This window comes from Canis lupus, chromosome 6 (genome assembly GCF_048164855.1).
Source record: "Canis lupus baileyi chromosome 6, mCanLup2.hap1, whole genome shotgun sequence".
Taxonomy (NCBI): Eukaryota; Metazoa; Chordata; class Mammalia; order Carnivora; family Canidae; genus Canis; species Canis lupus.
The window spans coordinates 24958267-24971040 of NC_132843.1; the positions used below are offsets into that span (position 1 = coordinate 24958267).

The 12774-nt window shown below is 35.8% G+C and overlaps 1 protein-coding gene across 10 annotated transcripts in view; it reads right to left on the reverse strand.

Annotated features, from left to right (window-relative positions):
* Positions 1–12774, reverse strand: part of CCDC178 (coiled-coil domain containing 178) — a 419286-nt gene that overhangs the window by 323865 nt on the left and 82647 nt on the right. For all 10 annotated transcript variants that reach the window (XR_012032461.1, XR_012032460.1, XM_072829166.1 and 7 more), the window contains one exon: positions 5561–5703. Coding sequence is in view for 8 of the 10 variants with exons in the window: in XM_072829166.1 (XP_072685267.1) it covers positions 5561–5703 (143 nt within the window). In the remaining 2 variants the exon portion in view is untranslated. The remainder of the gene's footprint in view (positions 1–5560; positions 5704–12774) is intronic.

Sequence of the window (12774 nt, forward strand, 5' to 3'; positions counted from 1 at the left end):
ATCTCCCCAAAAAATCAATCCAAGGAGGTCCACACCAAGACACATCATAATTAAAAAAGCAAAAAGTAGTATAAAGAAAGAATTTTAAAAGCAACAAGAGAAAAGAAGACAGTTATACACAAGGGAAACTCTATAAGGCTATCAGCAAATGTTTCAGCAACAAACTTTGCAGGCCAGAAGAGAGTAGCATGATATATTCAAAGTGCTAAGAGGGAAAAATCTGCAACCAAGAATATATCCAGGAAGGCTACCATTCAGAATAGTAGGAGAGACAAAGAGTTTTTCAGACAAACGAAAACTAAAGGAGTCATGACCACTAAACCAGCTCTACAAGAAACATTAAGGAAGACTCTCTGAATGAAAAGGAAAGATCATAAATGAGAGTCCAAAAAATAGAAAACACAGAAGCAGTGAAAATAAGTATATCCATAAAAATGGGTCAAGGGCTTCACAAAATAAAAAGACATAAAATATGACACCATATACCTAAAACATGGGTGAGAGAGGAGTAAAGAATGGGTTCAAACTTAAGCAACCATCAACTTAATATATGCTGCTATATGGAGAAGGTGTTTATACAAACCTAATGGTAACCAAAAAAATCAAAAACCAGTAAAAGATATGCAAAGAATAAGGAGAAACAAATCCAAGTATATCATTAAAGAAAGCCAACAAACCATGAAAGAGAGCAAGAGAAGAAAGGATCAGGGAAAAACTACAAAAACAACCACAAAACAAACAAACAAAAAAGGCAAAATATATATATCTATCAATAATTACTTTGAATATAAATGGACTAAATACTCAAAAAAAAAGACAGATGACAAATTGGATAAAAAAATAAGTTCCAAAAAAAAAAAAAAAAGTTCCATTCTACATGCTGTCTATAAGAGACTCATTTTGGAGCTAAAGATACATGCAAACTAAAAGTGAGGAGATGGAGAAACATTTATCATGCAAATGGATGTCAAAAGAAAGCTGGGATAGCAATACTTGTAACAGACAAAATATATATTTTAAACAAAGACTAAGAGACAAAGAAGGGCACTATATAATGATAAAGGGGACAATCCAAGAAGATATGCAATTGCAAATATTTATGCACTCAATATGGGAGCACCCAAATACACAAAGCAGTTAATAAAAAAACTTAAAGGAATTAATCAATAGTAATACAATAATAGTAGGGGATTTTATTTATTTTATTTTTTTTTATTTTTACTTATCTATGATAGTCACACAGAGAGAGAGAGAGAGAGAGAGGCAGAGACACAGGCAGAGGGAGAAGCAGGCTCCATGCACCGGGAGCCCAACGTGGGATTCGATCCCGGGTCTCCAGGATCGCGCCCTGGGCCAAAGGCAGGCGCCAAACAGCTGCGCCACCCAGGTATCCCAGTAGGGGATTTTAATACTCCACTTACACCAGTGGATAAATCATCTACATAGAAAATCAACAAGGAAACAGTGGCTTTGACTGACATACTGCACCAGATGGCCTTAACATTCCATCCTAAAACAGCAGAATACACATTTTTTTTCAGGTGCACAGAAATATTCTCCAAAAACAGATCACATATTAGGCTACAAAACAAGCTTCAACAAATTAAAAAAAAAAAAAAACCACCTAAATGATACTATACATGTTTTCTGATCACAATGCTATGAAAATAGAAATCAACCACAAGAAAAAAATCTGCGAAGACCACAAATACACGGAGGTTAAATAATATGCTACTAAACCATGAATTGGTCAGTCATAAATTTAAAAAGAAATAAATAATTACATGGAAACAAATGAAAAATAAAAGCAAAGGGTCTAAGCCTTGAGACGCAGCAAAAATGGTTTGAAGAGGGAAGTTTATAGCAAGACAGGTCTACCTCAAGAAGAAAAAAAAATCAAATAAACAACCCAACTTTACACCTAAAGGAGCTAGAAAAAGAACAACAAACAAAACTTAAAACCAGGAGAAGGAAGGAAAGACAAAAGATTAGAACAGAAATAAATAATACAGAAACTAATGAAATGGAACAAAATCAATGAAACCAGAAAGTGGTTTTTTAAAAGATCAACAAAATTGATAAGCCTCCAGGCAGACTCATCAAAAAAAGAAAAAAAGAGGACTCAAACAAAACAAAAATTAAAGAGGTGAAATAACAACCAATACCACAGAAATACAAACAGCTGTAAGAGAATATTATGAAAAACTATATGCTAACAAATTGGACAATCTGGAAGACATGGATACATTCCTAGAAACATATAAACTACCAAAACTGAATCAGGAAGAAAAAAAAAAAAACAACAGACTGATTACCAGCAATAAAATTGGATCAGTAATCAAAAAACTCCTAACAAACAAAAGTCCAGAACCAGGCAGCTTCAGAAGTAAATTCTACCAAACATTTAAAGAAGAGTTACACCTAATCTTCTCAAACTATTACAAAAAATAGAAGTGGAATGAAAACTTCCAAATTCATTCTATGAGGCCAGCATTATCCTAATACCAATATGAAATAAAGACACACACACAAAAAACCCCACGGGGGAAAAACAACAGAATTATAGGCCAAAATCATTCATAAAATGAATGTAGGTGCAAAAACAAAAAAACAAAAAAATCAAACCATTCACCACAATCAAGTGGGATGTGGGATATATTCTCAGGAAGCAAAGGTGGTCCAATATTCTAAAATTAATCAACATGATATATCACATCAATAAAAGAAAGGTTAAAAACCATTTCAATAAAAGCAAAAGAAAAAAAAAAAGCATTTGACAAAGCACTACACTCATTCATGATAAAAACCCTCAACAAATCAGGTTTAGAGGGAACATACCTTAACATAATAAAGTCTTTATGTGAAAAACCCACAGAGAACATCACACTCATTGAGGAAAAACAGAGCTTTTCACATACCATCAGAAACAAGACAAAGATGTCCACTCTCATCACTTTAATTCAATACAGTACTATAAGTCCAAGCCACAGCAACCAGACAACAAAAAGAAACAAAAGTCATCTAAATTTTTAAAAAAGAAGTAACACTTTCACTATTGCAGATAACATGATACAATATATAGAAAACCCTGAAGACTCCACCAAAAAACTGCTAGTTTTGATAAATGAATTCAGTAAAGTCATAGGATACAAAACCAACATGCAGAAATCTGCTGTATTTATTTTTTTCTCGTTTCAAGTTTTTATTTAAACTCTAGTTAGTTAACAGACATTTCCACACAGTAACAATAAAGCAGAAAAAAAGAGAAATTAAAATGATCCCATTGATAACTGCACCAAAAATAATATAAGAATAAACTTTTAAAAATTTTTTTTTAATTTATTTATGATAGTCACACAGAGAGAGAGGCAGAGACACAGGCAGAGGGAGAAGCAGGCTCCATGCACCGGGAGCCTGACGTGGGATTCGATCCGGGGTCTCCAGGATCGCACCCTGGGCCAAAGGCAGGCACCAAACCACTGCGCCACCCAGGGATCCCCTATAAGAATAAACTTAACCAAAGAAGTGAAAGACCTGTACTCTGAAAACTGTAAGAAGCTGATGAAAGAAACTGAAGATGACACAAAGAAATGGACGGCCATTCCATCCTCATGGAATGGAAACAAGTATTGTTAAATGTCTGTACTACCCAAAGCAATCTACACATTAAATGCAATCCCTATCAAAATACAAACAGCATTTCTCACAGAACTAGAACAAGCAATTCTAAACATTGTAAAAAAACATGACTCCAAAAAGCCAAAGCAGTCTTGAAAAGGAAAAGCATAGCTGGAGACATCACAATTCCATTTTAAGTCATACGACAAAGCTGTAGCAATTAAAACAGTATGGTACTGGCACAAAAATAGACACATATACGTCAATGAAATGGGGTAGAAAACCCAGAAACAAACCTGCAATTATATGGTCAATTACTGTTCAACAAAAGAGGAATGCATATACAATAGGAAAGAAAAAAAGTCTCTTCAACAAATGGTGGTAGGAAAACTGGATAGCTATATGTTAAACAATGAATGAATGGACCACTTTCTTATGCCATATACAATAATAAACTCAACAGGGATTAAAGACCTAAATGTGAGTCCTAAAACCATAAAATTCCATAAAAGCAGGCAATAATTTCTCTGTGAAGGACGGTGAAAGAAGCCATAAAAACATTATAGGGAGAAGATGTTTGCAAATGACATATCTGCTAAAGGGTTAGTATGCAAAATATATGAAGAACTCAACACCCAGAAAACAAATAATCCAATTAAAAAATGGGCAGAAGACACAAAAACACATTTCTCCAAAGAAGACCTACAGATGGCCAACAGACACATGAAAAGATGTTCAACATCACTCATCATCAGGGAAATGAAAATCAAAACTACAATGTGGTATTACCTCACACCTGTGAGAATGGCTAAAATAAAAAATACAAGAAACAACAAGTGTTGGTGAGGAAATGGAGAAAAAGAAACCCTTGTATACTCTTGGTGGGAATGCAGACTGGTGCAGCCACTGTGAAAAATAGTATGGAGGTTCCTCAAAAAGTTAAAAATTGAACTATCCTATGATCCAGTAATTGTACTACTGGGTTAGATACCCCCAAAATACAAAACACTAATTGAAAGAGATACATGCACCCCTATGTTTATTACAATATTATGCACAATAGCCAAATTATGGAAGCAGCCCAAGTGTCCATTGATAGATGAATGGATAAAGAAGATGTGGTATATATACACAATGGAATATTATTCAGCCATGAAAGAGAATGAAATCTTGCCATTTGCAACAACATGGCTGGAGCTAAAGAGTATCATGCTAAGCAAAATAAGTCACTTAGAGAAAGATAAATACGATATGATTTCACTCATATGTGGAATTTAAGAAACAAAACAAGTGAGTGAAGGGGGAAAAAAAACAGACAGGAACAAATCAAGAAACAGACTCTTACCTACAGAGAACAAACTAATGGCTACCAGAGGGGATATGGGAAAGGAGATGCATGAAATAGGTGATGGGGAATAAAGAGTACATTTATCATGATGAGCACAAAGTAACGTACAGAATTGTTATATCACTATACTGTACACCTGAAAATAATATAACACTGTATGTTAACAACACAAAAATTATTTAATTTAAAATTAAAATTAAAAATCTATAAATAAAATGTCAGAAAAATAGTATTTTAGGAATCTATACATATGTATATTACATATGTATATTATATTGGTGATAAATATGGGTGATTTAGGTTGGTTCTTTATCTGAAATTTTACATAAGAATATAAATTACATTTTAATCAAAATTTTTCTTCGATGGGATCCCTGGGTGGCACAGCGGTTTGGCGCCTGCCTTTGGCCCAGGGCGCGATCCTGGAGACCCGGGATCGAATCCCACGTCGGGCTCCCGGTGCAGGGAGCCTGCTTCTCCCTCTGCCTGTGTCTCTGCCTCTCTCTCTCTCTCTGTGACTATCATAAATAAATAAAAATTAAAAAAAAATTTTTCTTCGAAAGGCTATAAGCAGCATTAGTGAAAAATTCTTACTTGTAGGCTTCTAGGCTTGTTTCATGACCATGAATGTCTTTTTCCATGTCTTGTCTAATTTTTTCAGCGCTCAGTTTGGCATTTTCAACATTTCCTAAAGCTTCTTCAAGTTCTCCATGAACTTGTTTGTATAGTTCCATTACCTAGTAATGAAAAATATTTTTGTTAATACATGCACTTAATGGGTAATTAAAAGAATCAGGCAACAGAAATATCAGAGAAAGAACTTAAATTTAGAGTAGTTTTGGATTTAAAGAAAAAGTTCTTTACATTGATTTTCTTCCCATATTAGTCTGTTTAGCACAGTAAAGTTTCAAGTTTCCATTAGCCTAAAAATCAGCAATACTAGGGATGTATAAATATTATTGAAGAAAATAAGTTCAATATCCCAGGTAACATGAGCAAAATAAAATAATTATCTTTTCAACTGCAGAAGAATTGCTACTTTTTATTGTTGAAATAATACTTTATTATAGAAAAAGCAGAAAACACAGATGAAAAAAATAAATCAACTGCAATCCTCTCGGGATAATCATTATTATCTTAATGAATGGGTCCAAAATACTACATTTTATTGTTTTTATTATCAAATATCATATACATTATCCTTCCCTCTTCATTTCTCTATTTTCTGTCAACCTATGGAGATGGAGTGGTTATAGTCTGGATGTCCTGCTGGAAAGTTGGAGGGAGGAGAATGTAAGGCACTAGGGAACAAATAGTCTTCTCCCCCAGGGCCAGTTGGTGAACTGAAATAAAGCAATTGCCTTCAGGAAAAGCAATAATGTTCATTAACTTTTAGAATAGCACAGAAGTAATAACCTCTACAAGATTATTCTTCAGGCACAGCAATGTAGGGGTATACATTTTAGTAGAGAGCAAAGAGTATACCAGGATGATGAGCAAAACAAACAAGAGGTCAGGAAACATAACAGAATTCCTAATATCAAATATCTCATGTCCAATTTGTCAGCACCTTTACGAGTAACCTGTAGGCATTGCTGGGGGGTGGTGGTCTCCATGTTGGGAACTAGGCTACATAACATGAGACAAATTCATCTCTAAGGCAACCTCTTGGGTTGGGTCTGTGTGGCACTGGTATATGTATCCTCCAATTGATGTGGATAATACTCTTGCGTTTCTATGTATTATGAGGCTGAGCTACTTGCAGAATTTGGAGGCAACATAGAGTGTTGGAGCTTGATTTACAAATAGCTATGCACTCAAGCACACTGGCTAGAGGCCTTGTGTCCATTAAACAATTGGTTAATTCAGCAGGTCTCTAGCCAGGATCTCAAAACTGAGTCAAGACAGCAAAATAAAATAAAGTTATATGATAAAGTACTATAAACAAAATACTACATTACACTTCCCCCAGCCACTAGCAATCAATCTGTTTTGCTTTATGGATTTATCTATTCTGGATATTTCATACAGTGATCTTTTTTTTTTTTTTTTTCGAGGATGTGATCTTTTGTATTTGGCTTCTTTATTTAGCAAAACCCCTCAAAGTTTATTTATGTTGTGACACATAACAGTATTTCATTTTAAAAAAATTTCTATGGTGTAAGATATATCACATTTTGTTTAATCATTAATCAGGTGACGGACAATGGGTTGTTTCCACCTTGAGCTAATATAAACACTGCTAAATGCTATGAACATTTATGTACAATTTTTGTTTTTTGAATATCAGTTTCCAATTCCTCAGAGTATATAATTGCTAGAGCATATGGTATTCTGTGTTAAACTCTGAGGAAATGCCAGTCTTTTCTACAGCATCTGCAACCATTTTACATTCCCATCAGCAAAGTACCACAGTTCCAATTTCTCCACATAGACCTCAAAACTTGTTATTTTGTTTTATTTTTAATCCCACCCTAATGGGTGTGAGGGGTATCTCATTGTGATTTTGGCTTGCATTTCCCCAATGACTAATGATGTTAAATATCTATCTTTTCAAATGTTTCCTGCCCATTTGTACATCTTTTGGAGATATATCTACTCAAGTCTTTTGCCCATTTTTAATCAGGTTATTTGTCTGGAGTTGCTGAATTTAAAAAGTTCTTTATATATTCTAGGTACTACACTGTTCTGAAATGTATAACCTGGAATATTTTCTCTCATTCTATAAGGTTTTTTTTTTTTAACTTTTCTGATAGTATCCTTCTTCTCTCTTATTTTCACTGATATACATACAGTTGACACACAATGTTAAATTAATTTCAAGGGTACAACATAGTGTATTAACAAATCTATACATTGTGCTGTGCTCACCACAAGTGTGGCTACCATCTGTAACCATAAAATGCTATACAATCTCATTGACTATGTTCCCTATGTTGTACTTTAAAAAAAATGGGGGGGGGTGTATTTATGAGAGAGAGAGGCAGAGGAGGGACAGAGGGAAAGGAAGCAAGCAGACTGAACTGAACATGGAGCCTGACACCGGGCTCAATCTCATGACCCTTAGATAACCACCTGAGCCAAAACCAAGAGTCAGACACTTAACTGACTGTGCCACCCAGGAGCCCCTACTATGCTGTACCTTTTTTCCCAGTGACTTATTTATTCCATAACTAGAAGCTTGTACCTCCCATTCCTCTCCATTCGTTTGCCTATACCTCTACTCCCTCCCCTCTGGCAACTACAGTTTGTTTTCTGTATTTACAGTCTATTCCTGGCTTTTTGTTTTGTTTTGTTTTTCAGATTCCACATATAAGTGAAATCATACAGTATTTGTCTTTCTCTGATTTGTTTCACTTAGCATATCCTCTAGAGATCCATCCGTGTTGGCACAAATGGCAAGATCTCAATTTTACGGTTAATATTCTACTGTATATATGTATACCACATCTTCATCCATTCACCTATTGATGGACATTGAGGTTGTTTCCATAACTTGGCTGTTGTAAATAATGCTGCAATAAGACTGGAGTACATTTATCTTTTCGAATTAGTGTTTTTGTTTTATTTGGGTAAATCCCCAGTAGTAAAATTACTGGATCATATGGCATTTCTATTTTTAATTTTTTAAGGAACCTCCATACTGTTTTCCATAGTGGCTGCACCAACTTACATTCCCACAGCAGTGCATAAAGGTTCCTTTTTTTCCATGTCTTTGCCAAAACTTGCTACTTTTTGTCTTTTTGATTCTAGCTATTCTGACAGGTGTCAGGTGATATCTCATTGTGGTTTTGATTTATACTTCCCTGATTAGAGATGTTAAACATCTTTTCACGTATATGTTGGCCATCTGTATGTTTTCTTTGGAAAAATGTCTTTTCAGGTCCTCTGCCCATCTTATATTATTTGGGGTTTTTTTTGGGGGGGGTTTGTTTGTTTTGGGGTTATGTAACTTCTTTAGATATTTTGGATATTCACCTTTATCAGATATTGATAGTGTCCTTTGATGCATAAAAGTTTTTAATTTTTATTGAAGTACAATATATAACAGTTTCAATTATAAAACATAATGATTCAATATTTCTATACATTGTGAAATGATCACCAAAATAAGTCTAGTTAACATACATTGCCACTCATAGCTAGAATTATTTTCTTGTGATGTGAATCTTGAAGATGTATTTCCTTAGCAACTTTCAAATATGCAATACAACATTAACTATAGTCACCATGCTGTACATTAAATCCCCATGACTTATGCATTTTATAACCAGAAATCTGTATCTTTTGACTCCCTTTTCATTCATCCTCTAACTCTTGCATCTGGCAACCACCAATCTGTTCTCTGTATCCCTGGAATTGTTTTTTGTTTTGTTTTTCTTTGATTCCACATATAAGTGAGATCATATATGTGTCTTTCTCTGCCTGACTTATTTCACTTAACATGATCCCCTCAAGGTCCATCCCTGTTGTTGCAAATGGCAAGATTTCATCTTTTTGGCTGAGTAATATACCATTGTGTGTGTGTGTGTGTGTGTGTGTGTGTGTGTGTGTGTTGTGTGTGTATACCATAGCTTTATCCATTCATCCATTGATGGACACTTAGGTTGTTTCAGTATCTTGGCTATGGTACTAGCACTGGTACCCAATATGCAGCCAATAATGGCTACTATAATAATAATGGGTATATAATATAATAATGGGTATATAATAGAGTATATAATAATGGGTACTGCTGACTAATGCAGCAGTGAGCATGGGGATACACACATCTTTTCAAGTTTGTGTTTTTTCTTCTAATAAATACCCAGAAGTGGAATTGCTGAGTCCTAGAACAGTTCCGTTTTTAATTTTCTGAGAAACTTCCATACTATTTTCCACAGTGGTTGCACCAATTTACATTCGCAGCAACAGTATAGAAGGGTTCCTTTTTCTCCACTTGTTATTTCTTGTCTTTTTGATTTTAGCTACTTTTAGTTTTGTTTTATTTATTAGCCATTCTGACAAGTATTAGATGATCTCTTACTGTGGTTTTGATTTGTATTTTCCTGATGATTAGTGATGAGAATCTTCTCATGTACTTGCTGGTTATCTGTATGTTTTCTTTGGAAAAATATCTATTCAGATTTTCTGCCTTTTTTTTTAATTTATTTTTTATTGGTGTTCAATTTACTAACATACAGAATAACCCCCAGTGCCGTCACCCATTCACTCCCACCCCCCGCCCTCCTCCCCTTCTACCACCCCTAGTTCGTTTCCCAGAGTTAGCAGTCATTACATTCTGTCTCCCTTTCTGATATTTCCCACACATTTCTTCTCCCTTCCCTTATATTCCCTTTCACTATTATTTATATTCCCCAAATGAATGAGAACATATAATGTTTGTCCTTCTCCGACTGACTTACTTCACTCAGCATAATACCCTCCAGTTCCATCCACATTGAAGCAAATGGTGGGTATTTGTCGTTTCTAATAGCTGAGTAATATTCCATTGTATACATAAACCACATCTTTATCCATTCATCTTTTGTTGGACACCGAGGATCCTTCCACAGTTTGGCTATTGTGGACATTGCTGCTATAAACATCGGGGTGCAGGTGTCCTGGCGTTTCATTGCATTTGTATCTTTGGGGTAAATCCCTAACAGTGCAATTGCTGGGTCGTAGGGCAGGTCTATTTTTAACTGTTTGAGGAACCTCCACACAGTTTTCCAGAATGGCTGCACCAGTTCACATTCCCACCAACAGTGTAAGAGGGTTCCCTTTACTCCGCATCCTCTCCAACATTTGTTGTTTCCTGCCTTGTTAATTTTCCACATTCTCACTGGTGTGAGGTGGTATCTCATTGTGGTTTTAATTTGTATTTCCCTGATGGCAAGTGATGCAGAGCATTTTCTCATATGCATGTTGGCCATGTCTATGTCTTCCCCTGTGAGATTTCTGTTCATGTCTTTTGCCCATTTCATGATTAGATTGTTTGTTTCTTTGGTGTTGAGTTTAATAAGTTCTTTATAGATCTTGGAAACTAGCCCTTTATCTGATCTGTCATTTGCAAATATCTTCTCCCATTCTGTAGGTTGTCTTTTAGTTTTGTTGACTGTATCCTTTGCTGTGCAAAAGCTTCTTACCTTGATGAAGTCCCAATAGTTCATTCTTGCTTTTGTTTCTTTTGCCTTCGTGGATGTACTTGCAAGAAGTTACTGTGGCCGAGTTCAAAAAGGGTGTTGCCTGTGTTCTTCTCTAGGATTTTGATGGAATCTTGTCTCACATTTAGATCTTTCATCCATTTTGAGTTTATCTTTGTGTATGGTGAAAGAGAGTGGTCTAGTTTCATTCTTCTGCATGTGGATGTCCAATTTTCCCAGCACCATTTATTGAAGAGACTGTCTTTCTTCCAATGGATAGTCTTTCCTCCTTTATCGAATATTAGTTGACCATAAAGTTCAGGGTCCACTTCTGGATTCTCTATTCTGTTCCACTGATCTATGTGTCTGTTTTTGTGCCAGTACCACACTGTCTTGATGACCACAGCTTTGTAGTACAACCTGAAATCTGGCATTGTGATGCCCCCAGATATGGTTTTCTTTTTTAAAATTCCCCTGGCTATTCGGGGTCTTTTCTGATTCCACACAAATCTTAAAATAATTTGTTCTAACTCTCTGAAGAAAGTCCATGGTATTTTGATAGGGATTGCATTAAACGTGTATATTGCCCTGGGTAACATTGACATTTTAACAATATTAATTCTGCCAATCCATGAGCATGGAATATTTTTCCATTTCTTTGTGTCTTCCTCAATTCCTTTCAGAAGTGTTCTATAGTTTTGAGGGTATAGATCCTTTACATCTTTGGTTAAGTGTATTCCTAGGTATCTTATGCTTTTGGGTGCAATTGTAAATGGGATTGACTCCTTAATTTCTCTTTCTTCAGTCTCATTGTTAGTGTATAGAAATGCCACTGATTTCTGGGCATTGATTTTGTATCCTGCCACGCTACCGAATTGCTGTATGAGTTCTAGCAATCTTGGGGTGGAGGCTTTTGGGTTTTCCATGTAGAGTATCATGTCATCGGCAAAGACGGAGAGTTTGACTTCTTTGCCAATTTGATTTTTTTTTTATTTATTTATGACAGTCACACAGAGAGAGAGAGAGAGAGGCAGAGACACAGGCAGAGGGAGAAGCAGGCTCCATGCACCGGGAGCCTGATGTGGGATTCGATCCCAGGTCTCCAGGATCACGCCCTGGGCCAAAGGCAGGCGCCAAACTGCTGCGCCACCCAGGGATCCCTTCTTTGCCAATTTGAATGCCTTTAATGTCTTTTTGTTGTCTGATTGCTGAGGCTAGGACTTCCAGTACTATGTTGAATAGCAGTGGTGAGAGTGGACATCCCTGTCTTGTTCCTGATCTTAGGGGAAAGGCTCCCAGTGCTTCCCCATTGAGAATGATATTTGCTGTGGGCTTTTCATAGATGGCTTTTAAGATGTCGAGGAATGTTCCCTCTATCCCTACACTCTGAAGAGTTTTGATCAGAAATGGATGCTGTATTTTGTCAAATGCTTTCTCTGCATCTAATGAGAGGATCCTATGGTTCTTGGTTTTTCTCTTGCTGATATGATGAATCACATTGATTGTTTTACGGGTGTTGAAGCAGCCTTGTGTCCCGGGGATAAATCCTACTTGGTCATGGTGAATAATTTTCTTAATGTATTGTTGGATCCTATTGGCCAGTATCTTGTTGAGAATTTTTGCATCCATGTTCATCAGGGATATTGGTCTGTAATTCTCCTTTTTGGTGGGGTCTTTGTCTGG